This window comes from Nerophis lumbriciformis, linkage group LG03, assembly GCF_033978685.3.
Source record: "Nerophis lumbriciformis linkage group LG03, RoL_Nlum_v2.1, whole genome shotgun sequence".
Classification (NCBI taxonomy): Eukaryota; Metazoa; Chordata; class Actinopteri; order Syngnathiformes; family Syngnathidae; genus Nerophis; species Nerophis lumbriciformis.
In genome coordinates, this window is record NC_084550.2 from 15,347,147 (window position 1) to 15,365,208 (window position 18,062).

The following is an 18,062-nucleotide window of genomic DNA, read 5'->3' on the forward strand; positions in this document are numbered from 1 at the left end:
GGCATCACAACAAAATTAGGCATAATAATGTGTTAATTCCACGACTGTATATATCGGTATCGGTTGATATCGGAATCGGTATTTAAGAGTTGGACAATATCGGAATATCGCATATCGGCAAAAAAGCCATTATCGGACATCTCTAATTTCCAGGTGTTTGCGGGGCCAGATAAAATTATGTTGCGGGTGGCCCCCGGGCCTTAAATTTGACACCAGTGGCTTAGAGCCTAAAAACTTTAAAAAAAAAAAAATACAATTTAAAAATATATTTTTAATTGAGAATCGGGATAAATAAGAATCACAATTCAGATGTGAATCGATTTTTTTTGTGCACTACTAGTAAAAAGGTAAATAATCCAAATGACTGAATCAACCAATAGAGGCTTTCATTTCCTGGAAGTGTCCTCCCAGGTGCTGCAGATCAGGTTTATTAGCCAATGGGAAGTGCACAGAGATCACATGTTAGCAATGTGACACACCTGAGAAACGTCACGCCGAGTCATGCTCGCCACGCTCGTTTACTCAGCTGGTCAATCAGTGGCCTTTTGATTCATTTTTGCACCAGCTTCCTTAGCGGAGTAGATACGTTATTGATTAGCAGCCAGGTAATAGGTTATGCATTAGGAGCCTGGGACATGACACATGATGGAGCTTGTGCCAGCGTTCATTCCGCCATGGAGGGCCGAGACGCTTGTCCGACGCCCGGCGGGGAGCCCGGAGGAGTGGCGTGCTGCGGCGCCAGGCTGCGGGTATCCGAACGCTACAAGACGGAAACGCTGCTCTTGTTGAAGCTTGCTGGTCCCATGGTAAGATTCTGACTCATCACACACACACACCACCTTACTGTCCTTGCAAGGCTGCCATCCTAAATGTGATGAAAGCAATGGAGGGTCAAAGGTGGCTCGAGGTCCGCAATCAGGACAAGAAATCCTATCGATTTTTAGCAATAATTACACTTGTTGGCTAAACTCGAACTTTAAGACACTTCATGGATTGCTGATCTAATTAAGAGTCCGACTGATTTCTAATGATGTGTAATCCAAGATTGCTGAGGTCAAAGGTCAGAATGTTCGCTGCAGGTTTCTGGTCGGCAGTCATTTCATCTGAACTTCCAAATCCTATTGATTTTAAGCGATGGCAAACCTATAGTTCATTAACAAATCTAGAGAACCAATATACGGATACAAAGCTCTCGTTTCAACATGGATGGCATTAATGGAAATAACGGAAGAGTTGTGAAGTGAATTATATTTATATAGCGCTTTTCTCTGGTGACTCAAAGCGCTTTAAGTAGTGAAACCCAATATCTAAGTTACATATAAACCAGTGTGGGTGGCACTGGGAGCAGGTGGGTAAAGTGTCTTGCCCAAGGACACAACGGCAGTGACTAGGATGGCAAAAGCGGGAATCAAACCTGGAACCCTCGTGTTGCTGGCACGACCGCTCTAGCACCCGAGCTATACCGCCATTGGCCAACACAATAGATACTAAACCAGGGGTGTCAAACGTAAGGGCCCGCGGGCCGGATCAGGCACGCAAACAGGTTATAAAAAGGTTTTCCTGTAATTCCTTAATATATTTCTCAATTAAAAATGTTACTACTTCAAATTTTCTCGACCGATTTTGAAAAATTCCAACACAAATAGGGATGTCCGATAATGGCTTTTTTGCCGATATCCGTTATTCTGATGTTGTCCAACTCTTAATTACCGGTACCGATATCAACCGATCCCGATATATATACAGTCGTGGAATTAACACATTTTATGCCTAATTTGGACAACCAGGTATGGTGAAGATAAGGTCCTTTTTTTTTTTTTTAATTAATAAAATAAGATAAATAAATAAATAAAAATGTATTGAATAATAAAGAAAGTAAAACAATATAAAAACAGTTACGTAGAAACTAGTAATTAATGAAAAATGAGTAAAATTAACTGTTAAAGGTTAGTACTATTAGTGGACCAGCAGCACGCACAATCATGTGTGCTTACGGACTGTATCCCTTGCAGACTGTATTGATATATAATGTAGGAACCAGAATATTAATAACAGAAAGAAACAACCCTTTTGTGTGAATGAGTGTAAATGGGGGAGGGAAGTTTTTTGGGTTGGTGCACTATCTTGTGTTTTTTATGTTGATTTAATAAATTAAAACGATACCGATAATTTCCGATATTACATTTTAAAGCATTTATCGGCAGATAATATCGGCCTGCCGATATTATCGGACATCTCTAAACACAACCCATTTCAACTCATTCAGAACATTCAAGTCTTAACATTTTCCCCAAAATTACCGCTTTTCATGAAATTCCCATTGAAATTAATGCAATATTTTTCATCCGCTTCAAACCGTTCCAACTTCAAACTGTTCAGCCTATTCAGCAATCGCGGGCTTTCCCTTGACAAATTCCCAGTTTTCCCATAATTCTATGTTTTCCGGGACATTTTTCCCATTCCAAATGAATTGGCCATTTTTCAAACAGCAAGTACAAAAATGAGCTGAATTTTTTTTAATGAAAGAAACTGCTGTTCTAAATGTGTCGACTAGATGTCGCAATAGCAATTATTTGTATATGTGTGGATGAAGCTACATATGTACAAAAAACACATGTTAGTGCACCAGTCGAGGAAAATGAGCAAACTACATAAATAACATCCTGTAATTTGATTTTTTTATTATTATTTTTTTATCTTGATGGATTGAAAATTAACACCAATGAGTTGACTGAGCATTATCACTCAGAAAGATTAAATAAGGACAAATAAAGGTAAAAAAAACTATTAACCGCAACATGTAAGTGTAAAAAAAACATGATTTCTGCATTTTCAGAATGTGCTTGTTCTATTTTTAAACAAAGAAAACAATCTGAAGTTGTCTTTATTTTTAAGTTATCATGCCGTGATTTTACCAGTCCGGCCCACTTGGGAGTACACTTTTCTCCATGTGGCCCCCGATCTAAAATTAGTTATAGACACCCCTGTGTGCAGTATTTATGGATCTAACAAAGGGATTTGACATAATCATATCTGAATTAATAAATAAGAACGATATGGAATCAGACGGTTGGTCTTAACTTGGTAAGAAGCGACTTAACCAACTAGCAATACGTGAAGCTAGGCATCTACAACACTAAATATCTTGTGGTGTACCCCAGGGATCAATGCTGGAACCAAAATTGTTATCTTTATATCAATGACATTTGTTAAATTACAAAGGACTTAGTTATTTGTAGATGACACAACTGTTTTGTTAGGGAGAGAACACACAGAAGTTAATGTAAATAACAGAAGAAATCAAATTTAAAAAGATGTTTTGACAAAAACAGACTTTCTTTGTATCTCAGTAAAACTAAAATGTTGTTATTCGGTAACATTAGAAGAGAAAGTCAAACAAATGCAAATGGACAGAGTAGACCAGGGGTGTCCAAACTACGACCCGCGAGACGATGTCTTCAATTTGGCCCACGAGACATAACGAGTTCAATAAGCAATATGGCGGAATATTCTTATGTACAATTAGCCAATGGTCTGCTAACTGCCATTATGTCACCATCTGGTCAACAAAAGTTGCTCAACCATTAGTTAAACTTGCAAAGAAATACAGCACAGCATTAACTTATATGCCCCAATCAATACAACCTTCCCTAGTCATGGGGTATTTAAAGTTGTGGATATTATATTTAAAAAAAAACCATCCAATCAGCATAATAAAAAAAATCTAAATTACACCCATTTAAACAAGGGATGATGGGAAAAATGCAAAACACTCTCTCGACGTTTATCCATGTTTGGCACATTTTAGCCGCTTTATTTCTGATTGATTACAAAACCTTAAGGTCGTCATGGAAGTAAACAAAGCAGGAGTCAAATTTTCACATACTCTTAATATTCATTTATTGTGTGTGTGTGTGTGTGTGTGTGTGTGTGTGTGTGTGTGTGTGTGTGTGTGTGTGTGTGTGTGTGTGTGTGTGTGTGTGTGTGTGTGTGTGTGTGTGTGTGTGTGTGTGTGTGTGTGTGTGTGTGTGTGTGTGTGTGTGTGTGTGTGTGTGTGTGTGTGTGTGTGTGTGTGTGTGTGTGTGTGTGTGTGTGTGTGTGTGTGTGTGTGTGTGTGTGTTCGTAATTTTACTTGACAAAAGTCACAATTTTATAATACAACTTTCAAATTTTGTGTGTGTACTTGTATTTCTACCCTTCTTGAGACATCAACAAGGAAAAGTAGCTTCCATATGAGGACCGGTGAACAAGTTAGGACATAAATCATGGTCCCAATAAGGAAAACCATTGTATCTAATAGTAAATGTCTCACTGCACCCCTGGTGGTGAAATCTATCAAAATGAGGGTGGTCCCAAAAAGGAGGGATTTTTCAAATTGACTGTCTGTTTTAAAAGTGCTCCCCCTCTGGTCAACATATGAAATAACAAGTGTGTGTAAGAAATTGAACTGCGCCCCCCTTTGGCCCAAATTAATTTAATAAAATAGATGTATATAGAGAATTACTGTAATAACTTGAAGTAAATATGATTAAAAACCAATTTCCCAAAATAAATATGAACTAAAAGCAGTCTTTTTCCCACAATGTGTTGACTTTTTTCATGTAAAATTTGGAACAATTTCTCATATTCTTTGTTTCTGTAATATTGCAATATTTTCTCGTAAAATTACTTTTTAAAGCAAAATGGTGACATTTGTCATACACAATTCTGACTTTTCACAATACTGCCATTTTTTTTGTTCTTGTAAAACAGTGACATTTTTTTGAGTAAAATTATGACTTTGGTCATAATTTTGCCAAGTAAAAATCTGATTATTATATTGGCAACATTTGAAAGTATTATACAATTGTGACTTGTCGAGTAAAATTACGACTCTCTTCATAAAATTGCCAAAATTTTAAGTTTTTCTTGTAGAATTGTGACTGTTGAGTAAAATTCCAACTTTTATCATAATGTTGTACAAATGTTCAGTTTTTCTTGTAAAATTTTGACTTGCGTTGAGTAAAATGACTTATTATAATACTGCCAAAATTCTAAGTTTTTCTTGTGAAATTGTGACCTTTTTCTTGTGAAATTCCAACTCATTTTTCACAACACGCTTTTTTATATTTGCATAGTATGTATATATTATTAATGTTGTAAAATACAGATCTTTATATATCTAGAAAGGCTGTTCCTAAAGAGGTAGGCATTTTTCACAGGTCTCAAGAAGGTAACAAATACAAGAATGTGTGTGCGCGCTATTTTGCATGCAGTCAATTTGTTTTTAAGCCCAATGCGGCCCCCGAGTCAAAAAGTTCGGACACCCCTGGAGTAGACATTCCAAGAGTAAAATAAATGTGTGTGTGCAATAATAAATGATCAAATTAATTTGAAATCTCATATAAAAAATAATTGGCAAGAAAGACTTCTTTAATAAAGCAAAATATGTATCGGGCCGAAAATCACTTCACTTATTGTGTAGAAATATGGGGAAACAACTACAAAAGTACACTTTTAATTCACCAACTGTTACAAAAGAGATCAATTAGAATAATACATAATGTTGAATATAGAGAACATACAAACCCTTTATTAAATCCAAAATATTGAAATTTAATGATTTTGTGAATATGCAAATAGCTAAAATTATGTACAAAGCAAACTATAACCTACTACCCAAGAATTGTTCTCAAAAAAAAGAGGAGAAATATAACCTTAGAGGTAAATGTACTTTTTTTTTTGTAGCACTTAAGACCTTCGGCATGTCAGTATGTGGAAATAAATTACGGAATGCATTAATAAATGTACTAATATGATCTACTTTAAAAAGTGTTAAAACTTGGTGTTTACGAAGTACAAAGAAGAAGAATCCTGATAAACATATTGAATCTTGTGAAAAAAATAGATATTATTAATCTTATATTGTATAACTTAACTACTTGTTTGAGAACTTTATGTATTTAATAATTTACTTAGTCTATTTACTCATTTATTTATCCACTGTTACAAATTGGGTGTCAAAGATGTAGGATTAAGTCAGATCTGCTTCTTCCTACTCCTTTTCAGACTGCTGTATGACAAACTGGAAATATGTAAAGTATTGCATAGTTCAGTGTCATACTTCTTTATTGTGCTTTTCCTTCAAGCATTTCAACATTTCTCGACCAATTTTGGAAAAAATCCTACAACCATTTCAACTCATTCAGAACATCAAGTAGTAACATTCTCCAAAAAATTTCCGCTTTTCCTGAAATTCCCAAATGTCCATGAAATTCCCATTGAAATGAATGGGACACATTTAAACATTCCACCTTCAACACATTCTACTTATTCTGGATATTCAAACTATCATTTTTACAAGTTCAAAAAAATTCCAGGAATTCCCTTTTTTTCAAACCCTTTTTTCTGGCGACTACTCCTTCCATATTTTTCAACCGTTCTACCGTCCAAACATTCCTCTTAATCAAGACAAAAAGTTGTTTTTTGAACTGGAAAAATTCCCGGTTTTCCCGAAATTCCTGGAATTCCTTAATACCATTTCTCAAAACATTTCTCGAACCCATTTGAAAGATTCCAACACCAACCATTCAGAACATTAAAGTCTTAACATTTTCCCCAAAATTCCCGCGTTTCATGAAATTCCCAAATTTTCATGAAATTCCCATTGAAATGAATGGGACACTTTTTTCAAAGTTCCACAATTCCCACCATTTTCATCCGATTCAAACTGTTCCAATTTCAAACTGTTCAGCCTATTCGGGAATTGCGGGCTTTCTCTTGACAAATTTCCAGATTTCCCAGAATTCCATCTTTTCCGGGACATTTTTCCCATTCCAAATGAATTGGCCATTTTTCAAACTTCCGCCATTTCCAAATTTTTCAACCAATTCAAACCATTCCACGTTCAACACATTCCACTCATCCTGGATATTCAAACTATCATTTTTTACAAGTTCCAAAAAATTCCCGCTTTTCATGAAATACCCAAATTTCCATGAAATTCCCATTAAAATGAATGGGACATTTTTCAAAGTTCCCATATTTTTCATCCGATTCAAACTGTTCAACCTATTCGGCAATTGGGGGCTTTCCCTTGCCAAATTTCCAGATATTCCAGGTTTTCCGGGACATTTTTCCCATTCAAAATGAATTGGCCATTTTTCAAACTTTCACCATTTCCACATTTTTCAACCAATTCAAACCATTCCACCTTCAACACATTCCACTCATCCTGGATATTCAAACTATCATTTTTTTACAAGTTCCAAAAAATTCCAGGAATAACCAGAATTCCCTTTTTTCTCCAAATCCTTTTTTGACCCTTTTTTATGGCGACTACTCCTTCCACATTTTTCAACCCACTTCAACCGTTCTACCGTGCAAACATTCCTTTTAATCAGGACAAAAAACGATTCCGGTTTTCCTGGAATTCCTTAATACCATTTCTCAATTAAAAATGTTACTACTTAAACATTTGTCGACCGATTTTGAAAAATTCCAAAACCAACCATTTCAACTCATTCAGAACGCTCAGGTCTTTTAACATTTTCCAAAAAATTCCCACTTTTCATGAAATTCCAAAATTTCCATGAAATTCCCATTTGAAATATGAATGGGACATTTTTCAAAGTTCCACAATTCCCATATTTTTCATCCGTTTCAAACTGTTCAGCCTATTCGGCAATCGGGGGCTTTCCCTTGACAAATTTCCAGATTTCCCAGAATTCCAGGTTTTCCGGGACATTTTTCCCATTCAAAATGAATTGGCCATTTTTGAAACTTCCACCATTTCCATATTTTTCAACCAGTGTCATACTTTTTTATTGTGCTTTTCCTTTAAGACCCTCACCATTATTCCTGCATCCTTTTTTAGAACCCTATAGCTTTTTAATGATCTGTAATCAAAGGGGGTTGAGGTCAAAGGCATTCTTTTTTTTGTCCGAACTTTCTTCTGCTTCTCAAAAGGTCAGGGTGTCTTTTTAAATAAATCTCTTTAAAAAGGCCGGGACTCGTATGAGCACGTTGCTGTGTGGATGGCCGGGATGCGGTGTTTGCATTGGGCGTGGGGGCTGTGCGGTTTTTCTGCGTTTGGTTGCCGGTATGGGCTCTGCAGGGCTGGGTTGGGGCGGGCGGGGGCTGGCTTTGTTTGGCGGGGGGTGGGCTCGCGTGGCGTCACGTTAAAGTGGTCTGGTGTGGGTCACGGGCTGTGGCGGGGGGTGGCGGCCTCCTGGCCGTAGTTCCTGGTTGTCGGCCGCATGGACTGGGGGGGGATGTCCGGGCCCTCTACTCCTCCTACTTATAGCACACACAGTCACACATATATAGGACTTTGGGGATTGTCCTGCGGGGAGGCATGGCGGAGGGATGAGGATGCCTCCAATGGGGCTCCAGTCCTCCTGTCTTGTCCCCTGCTCGTTTATCCCTCAATCTTAGCTGCATATTAGACACTTAGGATTTGGGGGGCTTGGCTTGGTTGGGACCCACCATGACCTTGATATCCCCCAATTTTAATCGCATTATTAGTTCCCACAAGCATACATATCTCACTCACGCTATAGTACACACATCAATAGGGACTGGAGGTCGGCTGTAACGGCTGACCTCCTAATTTTAACTACACAGTAGACACTCTGGGGGCCTTGTACACATGCATGGGGGGATTTGGGTTCGGCGCACCCCTCATTGCCTCGTCGGCCGGCGGGGACTGCGGTCTGGTGGCCTGCCAGGCTTTTATTCATTCATTTATTTTTTTTATTTTTATTTTTTTTTTATGTATTTTTTTATTTATTTTTTATTTACTTATTTTTATTATATTTTTTATTTTTTTAATTATTTTTAAAATCGTATTATTTATTTGTGTGTGGCGTCGCGCGGGTCTCACTTCCTGTTGGGTGGGGTCCGTGCCCGTGTGGCCCGACCTTGCGCTGTGGGATCTCTGTTGGTGACTTGATGTGGTGGCGGCGCAGCCCCTGTGTCTGGTCTGGATGCTGTGTCTCGGTTGTTTGGGCGGTGGTGTGTTTGTGCGGGTTTGGGTTGGGGTGGGGGGGGTCTTTTGGTGGGGGGCGGGTGGGGGTGTTGGTGTCTCTTGTTTGCGTGTTGGCGTCCGGGCTGACTGACGGGCTGGCGCCGGCTGGTCTCTGTGGTCCTGGTGGCGTGTGGTTGCTGGTCACAGTTTTTTTTTCGCTTTGATTTGATTGGCTGGTGCTGGCTGTCTGGGGTTATTGCGGCTGCTGTTTCTGCTGCCGTTTGTTTGTGGTGTGGGCGCCCGTGGCTGCTGGGTCTGGTGCAAGGGTGTGGCTGATGTTGTGACTGGTGGCAGCGCGTGCGCGTGATGGCTGTCGGGGCTGACGAACTGTGTATATGTGTGTGTATGTGTATGTATGTGTATATATATATATATATATGTGTATGTGTTTGTATGTGTATGTATGTGTACATGTATATGTGTATGTATATATATATGTATGTATGTATATTTCTGGGGGTACGCTCTGGGCCTGCCTGTCAGGCGGGGGTCGACGCCTCAGGCTACTGCATCCGAACTGCGTGTCTGGAGCTCCTGGGTCCCGCCGTCCATCCCTTCCGGGTGCCTGTCTTGGTTGGGGCCTGCTGGGCCTAGTCTCTGCGTCTGTTGTGGTAGCCTGGTGCTGCAAGGTATTCCGAGGTTCTGCGAGTCGGCCAGTTGCTGGGGTAGTGACCTTGTGTGTCAGCATGTCTGTGATCTTCTTTTAATTCTTAAAAAAAAAAAAGTATTTATTTATTTATTAATTTAGTATATTTTATTATTATTTTTTTAATTTTTCCCCTCCCTCGGGGGGGGGGGGGGCTCGGCGGGGCGGTTGCTGGTTGTTCCATCTCCATCGTTGGGGTCCCTGCGGGTGGGGTGGGTGGTTCCCGTGGCCCTGTGCCGGGTGGTCCTGCGGCGGCCGATTTGGGTGGGGTGGCCGGGGGCTGGCCTCGCCGCGCTCTCCGGGGGTGGGGGGTGGGCTCGTGGGGGCCCGGTTGCCGGTGGGGCGGGGGTGGTCTTCCCGTCCGGTTGCGGGGAGTCTCTGGGTCCCTCGGGCGGGGCGTCTCGCCTTTCTGCCCGTGTGGGGTGTGGTCTCTCACTGGCTTGGGGTCTGGCTGTCCCCTGCTTTTCTCGTGCCCTGTCCTCTGCCGGGTGCGTCTGTCTGCGGCCTGCTGCTGGCCCTTGTGGGCGGTACGGTGGACCGGGCTCTGGGGTTCCTGTCGCTGGCCGGCTTGGCTGCGTGGGGGCAGTGGTCCCTGGTTCCCTGGGCACCACGCCTACTGTTTGTGGGTTGGGCTCTCGGGGTGATGGGGCCGTGCTCTGGCTCCCACGCACTCTGGGAGTCGAATATATTGTACATACAAATTCACATATGCTCACATACATACATAGGTACCTACGCTCCCACATACATACACAAATACAGTACATATTTACATACCTAAAGTTCGTACATCCACACGCACATTCAATATACACACATACACATACTGTACATATACACTCACTGTACAAACAAATATACACACTCTGTACATATACAAGTACATATGCATACTTACACTCATGCACATAATCACGTTTCATCAAACATATATTAACGTTGTTGCCCTAGGGTAAACTGGGTGTAACACATGGCACACTGACAAAGCTTAACCTATTGTTACTATAACAATCTACAAGGTTAATGTAGGTTGCTTCTCTTTCTCCCCCTCCATTTTTCTGCATTCTTTCGTATCTCAAGTTATCATTACGTATATGTATTGTTGCATTTGAACAACTGTATTGTTGATAATAAAGGTAAATTATTGGTATTGTTCATTATCAATAGCGCTATTTCTATTGGTATTTGTATTGATCCATTTGTAGTGTAATAATGCTCATTGTCATTTCTGTATTATTTTTTATTTTTCGCTAACTGCTTATTTGCTATTACTTTTACCATCATATTTGTACATGTCGTATTTGCTGATGTTGCTCTGTTGTTGTTGTTGTTGTTTGCTGTTGTTGTTTTTGTCTCTCTGTCTAATCCCCCTCTTGTCCCCACAATTTCCCCCTCTGTCTTTCTATCCCCTCCTGCTCCGGCCCGGCTGCACTAAATGATAATATAAATACATTTAATAAAGTCAAATACAAATAAGGCAACAAGAGAAGTATCCTACACTTCTCTTTTGTAAAGTAAATCTGAACAGCCGACATGGGCATCTACATCAACTATATGATTTGCCTGAGAAGCTGGACAGGACACAAAAAAAAATCTCTTGATTTTGAATGGCACTTGAAGCTAGGTTTGCTCAGTTCAAAGGTGAAATCGGCTGCTGTATCGTCTTGGAACTACCCATCATTGTTCTTGTCAGTGCAAGATCTTGAATCTTTTGATCCTAGCGTCCATTTGTCTTGCTAGAGACAGACCCCTATTGGTTTTGAACACGACGTAACCACAAGTTAAATGCTTGTTTGTCTACTTTTGACATTTCAGTTCATTTCCCAGCTGATGAGCTTCCTGATCAGCTTCGTCAGTTTGGTGTTCTGCGGTCATTTGGGTAAAACCGAGCTGGCCGGGGTATCGTTAGCCATAGCGGTGAGAGACGACTATTATTATTATTATTATTACAAAACCCAATACCAGTGAAGTTGGCACATTGTGTAAATCATAAATAAAAACAGAATACAATGATTTGCAAATCCTTTTCAACCTATATCCAATTGAATAGACTGCAAAGACAAGATACTTAACGTTCGAACTGGAACACGTTATTCTTTGCAAATATTAGCTCATTTGGAATTTGATGCCTGCAACATGTTTCAAAAAGCTGGAACAAGTGGCAAAAACTGAGAAAGTTGAGGAATGTTCATACAGGCTAATTGGGAACGGGTGGGTGCCTGGAATGGGTATAAAAGCAGCTTCCCTGAAATGCTCAGTCATTATTAGTCGTTCTATCATCAAAAGGTTCAGAGAATCTGCACAAATAACTGCACGTAAGCGATATTACGGACCTTCGATCACTCAGGCCGTACTGCATCAAAAACTGACAGTGTGTAAAGGATATCACCACATGCGCTCAGGAACACTTCAGAAAACCACTGTCAGTAAGTACAGTTGGTCGCTACATCTGTAAGTGCAAGTTAAAACTCTCCTATGCAAAGCGAAAGCCATTTATCAACAACATCCAGAAACGCCGCCGGCTTCGCCGGGCTCGAGCTCATCTAAGATGGACTGAGACAAAGTGGAAAAGTGTTCTGTGGTCTGACGAGTCCACGTTTCAAATTGTTTTTGGAAACTGGACGTTGTGTCCTCCGAAACAAAGAGGAAAACGGATTGTTATAGGCGCAAAGTTCAAAAGCCAGCATCTGTGATGGTATGGGGGTGTATTAATGCCCAAGGCATGGGTGACTTACACATCTGTGAAGGCACCATTAATGCTGAAAGGTACATACAGGTTTTGGAGCAACATGTGTTGCCATCCAAGCAACGTTATCATGGACGCCCCTGCTTATTTCAGCGAGACAATGCCAAGCCACGTGTTACAACAGCGTGGCTTCATTGTAAGAGTGCGGGTACTACACTGGCCTGCCTATAGTCCAGACCTGTCTCCCATTGAAAATGTTTGGTGCAATATGAAGTGTAAAATACGACAACGGAGACCCCGGACTGTTGAACAACTTAAGCTGTACATCAAGCAAGAATGGGAAAGAATTCCACTTCAAAAGTTGGTCTCCTCAGTTCCCTAACGTTTACTGAGTGTTTGTTAAAAGGAAAGGCCATGTAACACAGTGGTAAAAATGCCCCTGTGCCAACTTTTTTTGCAATGTGTTGCTACCATTAAATTCTAAATTAATGATTATTTGCCCCCAAAAAAATACGTTTCTCAGTTTGAACATTAAGTATCTTGTCTTTGCAGTCTATTCAACTGAATATAAGTTGAAAAGGATTTGCAAATCATTGTATTCTGTTTTTATTTACGATTTATACAACGTGCCAACTTCACTAGTTTTGGGTTTTGTACAAACCCTGTTTCCATATGAGTTGGGAAGTTGTGTTAGATGTTAATATAAACGGAATACAATGATTTGCAAACCCATATTCAATTGAATGCACTACAAAGACAAGATATTTGATGTTCAAACTCATAAACTTTTTTTTTTTTTTGCAAATAATTAACTTAGAATTTCATGGCTGCAACACATGCCAAAGTAGTTGGAAAAAGGCATGTTCACCACCTGTGTTACATGGCCTTTCCTTTTAACAACACTCAGTAAATGTTTGGGAACTGAGGAGACGCATTTTTTAAGCTTCTCAGGTGGAATTCTTTCCCATTCTTGCTTGATGTACAGCTTAAGTTGTTCAACAGTCCGGGGTCTCCGCTGCGGTATTTTAGGCTTCATAATGCGCCACACATTTTCAATGGGAGACAGGTCTGGACTACAGGCAGGTCAGTCTAGTACCCGCACTCTTTTACTATGAAGCCACGTTGATGTAACACGTGGCTTGGCATTGTCTTGCTGAAATAAGCAGGGGCGTCTAAGGTAACGTTGCTTGGATGGCAAAATATGTTGCTCCAAAACCTGTATGTACCTTTCAGCATTAATGGTGCCTTCACAGATGTGTAAGTTACCCATGTCATGGGCACTAATACACCCCCATACCATCACAGATGCTGGCTTTTCAACTTTGCGCCTATAACAATCCGGATGATTCTTTTCCTCTTTGGTCCGGAGGACACGACGTCCACAGTTTCCAAAAACAATTTGAAATGTTGACTCATCAGACCACAGAACACTTTTCCACTTTGTATCAGTCCATCTTAGATGAGCTAAGGCCCAGCGAAGCCGACGGCGTTTCTGGGTGTTGTTGATAAACGGTTTTTGCCTTGCATAGGAGAGTTTTAACTTGCATTTACAGATGTAGCGGCCAACTGTAGTTACTGACAGTGGGTTTCTGAAGTGTTCCTGAGCCCTTGTGGTGATATCCTTTACACACTGATGTCGCTTGTTGATGCAGTACAGCCTGAGGGATCGAAGGTCACGGGCTTAGCTGCTTACGTGCAGTGATTTCTCCAGATTCTCTGAACCCTTTGATATTACGGACCGTAGATGGTGAAATCCCTAAATCCTTGCAATAGCTGGTTGAGAAAGGTTTTTCTTAAACTGTTCAACAATTTGCTCACGCATTTGTTGACAAAGTGGTGACCCTCGCCCCATCCTTGTTTGTGAATGACTGAGCATTTCATGGAATCTACTTTTATACCCAATCATGGCACCCACCCAGTTAGCCTGTTCACTTGTGGGATGTTCCAAATAAGTGTTTGATGAGCATTCCTCAACTTTATCAGTATTTATTGCCACCTTTTCCAACTTCTTTGTCACGTGTTGCTGGCATCAAATTCTAAAGTTAATGATTATTTGCAAAAAAAATAAAAAATCAGTTTGAACATCAAATATGTTGTCTTTGTAGCATATTCAACTGAATATGGGTTGAAAATGATTTGCAAATCATTGTAATCCTTTTTATATTTACATCTAACACATATTCCCTACTCATATGGAAAAGGGGTTTGTATTATTATTATTATTATTATAATAATAATAATAATTATTATTATTATTATTAACGTGACTACTTCTATACTTCTATTCGCATTAATGATATTGTTTCCAGGTAATCAATGTGTCAGGTATCTCCATCGGCAGTGGTCTGGCGTCCGCCTGTGATACCCTCATATCTCAGGTACGTCATCTATCGCACTCGATGTGTTTATTCTACGTTGACGTGTTTCATACTTCCTGTCAGACGTACGGCAGCGGCAACCTGAAGCGCGTGGGCGTAATTCTTCAGAGGGGGGTCCTAATTCTGCTGCTGGCCTGCTTCCCCTGCTGGGCCGTCCTCGTTAACACTCAGCCCCTCCTGCTCGCCGTCGGTCAGAATGCAGACGTCGCCAGGTGAGCTCTATATTTTATTTTATTTGAATTCCCTCCACCCCAAATGTTGTTGTGATTACTAGTATTATTATTAATAATAATGTTAATTATAATTTTTATTTTACTTACCATTGTTAAAAAAATAATGGTTGTATTCATTAATACATTTTACTGGTAATTATTGTGTGAATGCTGCGAAGCATTCACACATATGGTTTTCTACACCAAAATTCATCTATTTATTATTTTTCTCCCCCACATTTTTCATCCGATTCCAACCGGTCCAATTTCAAACTGTTCAGCTTATTCGGCAATCGCGGGCTTTCTCTTGACAAATTACAAAAATTCCCAGAATTCCATGTTTTCCGGGACATTTTTCCCATTCCAAATTAATTGTCCATTTTTCAAACTTCCACATTTTTCAACCGATTCAAGCCATTCCACTCATCCTGGACATTCAATCTATGATTTTTACAAGTTCAAAAAAATTACAGGAATTCCCAGAATTTTATTTTTTTTTAACCCTTTTTTTATAATAATAATACATTTTATTTGTAAAAAGCACTTTACATTGAGTAAACAACCTCAGTGCTACAGTGTAAAAAAAAATAAAAATAAAGAGATAATTAAAAATAAAAACTAGAACAGCCAAATAGCTAAAACTAGTATGCATATATCTAAAAAAAGAAAGAAAAAAAAAGTTTTTTTTTTTTTTTTTAAAAGCATCCACAGTCTGTGGTGCCCTCAGGTGGTCAGGGAGAGCATTCCACAGACTGGGAGCAGCGGAGAACAAAGCCCGGTCTCCCATTGTTCGTAGCTTTGTCCTCGGAGGTTGGAGGAGGTTAGCCTCCTTTTCCTATTTCTCCTATTCAAAATGATTTCCTTGAACAAATAAATAAATAATCAATATTTTTCTGGTGACTACTCCTTCCATATTTTTCAACCCATTTTAACCGTTCCACCGTCCAAACATTTCTCTTAATCAGGACAAAAAATGTTGTTTTTTGAACTGGAAAAATTCCCCGTTTTCCCGAAATACCTGGAATTCTTTAATACCATTTCTCAATTAAAAATGTTGCTACTTCAACATTTCTTGACCGATTTTAGAAAAATTCCAACACCAACCATTTCAAGTCATTCAGAACATTAAAGTCTTAACATTTTCCAAAAAATTCCCGCTTTCCATGAAATTCCCATTGCCATTAATGGGACATTTTTCGAAGTTCTACAATTCCCACTTTTTTCATCCGATTCAAACCGTTCCAATTTACAGTTCAGCCTATTCGGGAATAGCCGGCTTTCCCTTGACAAATTCCCAGATTTCCCAGAATTCCAGGTTTTCCGGGACATTTATTCCATTCATAATGAATTGGCCATTTTTCAAACTTCCATTTCCAAATTTGTCAACTGATTCAAACCATTCCCTCATCCTGGACATTCAAACTCATTTTTCCAAGTTCAAAAAAATTCCAGGAATTCTCAGAATTACCTTTTTTTTCAGGCGACGACTCCTTCCACATTTGTCAACCCACTTTAACCGTTCCACTGTCCAAACATTCCTCTTATCCATCCATCCATGTTCTGCCACTTGTCCCGCTCGGGGTCGCTTAATCAGGAAAAAAAAGTAGTTTTTTGAACTAGAAAAATTCCCGTTTTCCTAAAATTCATGGAATTCCTTAATACCATTTCTCAATTAAAAATGTTACTACTTCAACATTTCTCGACCGATTTTGGCAAACCATTTCAACTCATTCAGAACCTTCAAGTAGTAACATTCTCCAAAAAATTCCCGAAATTCCCAAATTTCCATGAAATTCCCATTGAAATGAATGGGAAAGTTCCACAATTTCCACATTTTTCAACCGATTTGTAAACATCCCACCTTCAACACATTCTACTTATCCTGAATATTGAAAATATAAATTTTACAAGTTAAAAAAATCCATGAATTCCCTTTTTTTTTTTTTTTTTCCAAACGCTTTTTTCTGGCGACTACTCCTTCCACATTTTTCAACCGTTACACCGTCCAAACATTCCTCTTAATCAAGACAAAAAACGCAGTTTTTTGAACTGGAAGAAATCCAGAATTTCCTGGAATTCCTTGATACCACTTCTCAATTAAAAATGTTACGAAAACATTTCTCGACCTATTTGAAAAATTCCAACACCAACCATTCAGAACATTCAAGTCGTAACATTCGCCCAAGAAATCCCGCTTTTCCCGAAATTTCCATTTTTCCATGAAATTCCCATTGAAATCAATGGGACATTTTTCAAAGTTCCACAATTCCCACATTTGTCATCCGATTCAAACCGTTCCAACTTCAAACTGTTCATCTTATTGGGAATCGCGGGCTTTCCTTTGATAAATTCCCAGATTTCCAGGTTTTCCAGGACATGTTTCCCCCATTCCAAATGAATTGGCCAATTTTCAAACTTCCATTTCCACATTTTTCAACCGATTCAAATCATTCCACCTTCAACATTCCACTCATCCTGGATATTCAAACTAACATTTTTACAAGTTCAAAAAAATTCCAGGAATTCCCTTTTTTTTCCAAAAACTTTTTTGACCCTTTTTTTATGGCAACTACTCCTTCCACATTTTTCAACCGTTCCACCGTCCAAACATTCCTCTTAATCAGGACATAAAACAAAGTTGTTTTTTGACCTGGAAAAATTCCCGGTGTTCCTGGAATTCCTTAATACAATTTCTCGTTTAAAAATGTTACTACTTCAACATTTCTTGACTAAATTAGAAAAATTCCAACACCACATCAAGTAATTCAGAACATTAAAGTCTTAACATTTTCCCCAAAAATTACCGCTTTTCATGAAATTCCCAAATTTCCGTTGAAATGAATGGGACATTTTTCGAAGTTCTTCAATTCCCATTTTTTTCATCTGATTCAGACCGTTCCAATTTCAAACTGTTCAGCCTATTTGGGAATAGCGGGCTTTCTCTTGACAAATTACCAGATTACCCAGAATTCCAGGTTTTACAGGACATTTTTCCCATTCCAAATGAATTGTCCATTTTTCAAACTTCCACCATTTCCACATTTTTCAACCGATTCCAACCATTCCACCTCCAACATTTTCCACTCATCCTGGACATTCACGTTATCATTTTTACACGTTCAAAACAATTCCA

General features: G+C 39.3%; 1 protein-coding gene across 1 annotated transcript in view; it reads left to right on the forward strand.

The window, feature by feature from the left end:
* Positions 1-509: 509 nt before the first annotated feature.
* Positions 510-18,062, forward strand: part of LOC133579886 (multidrug and toxin extrusion protein 1-like) — a 50,363-nt gene continuing 32,810 nt past the window's right edge. The window contains exons 1-4 of the mRNA XM_061934150.1: positions 510-806; positions 11,469-11,570; positions 14,649-14,717; positions 14,781-14,929. Of these exons, the coding sequence (XP_061790134.1) occupies positions 636-806; positions 11,469-11,570; positions 14,649-14,717; positions 14,781-14,929 (491 nt within the window). The 5' untranslated portion in view covers positions 510-635. The remainder of the gene's footprint in view (positions 807-11,468; positions 11,571-14,648; positions 14,718-14,780; positions 14,930-18,062) is intronic.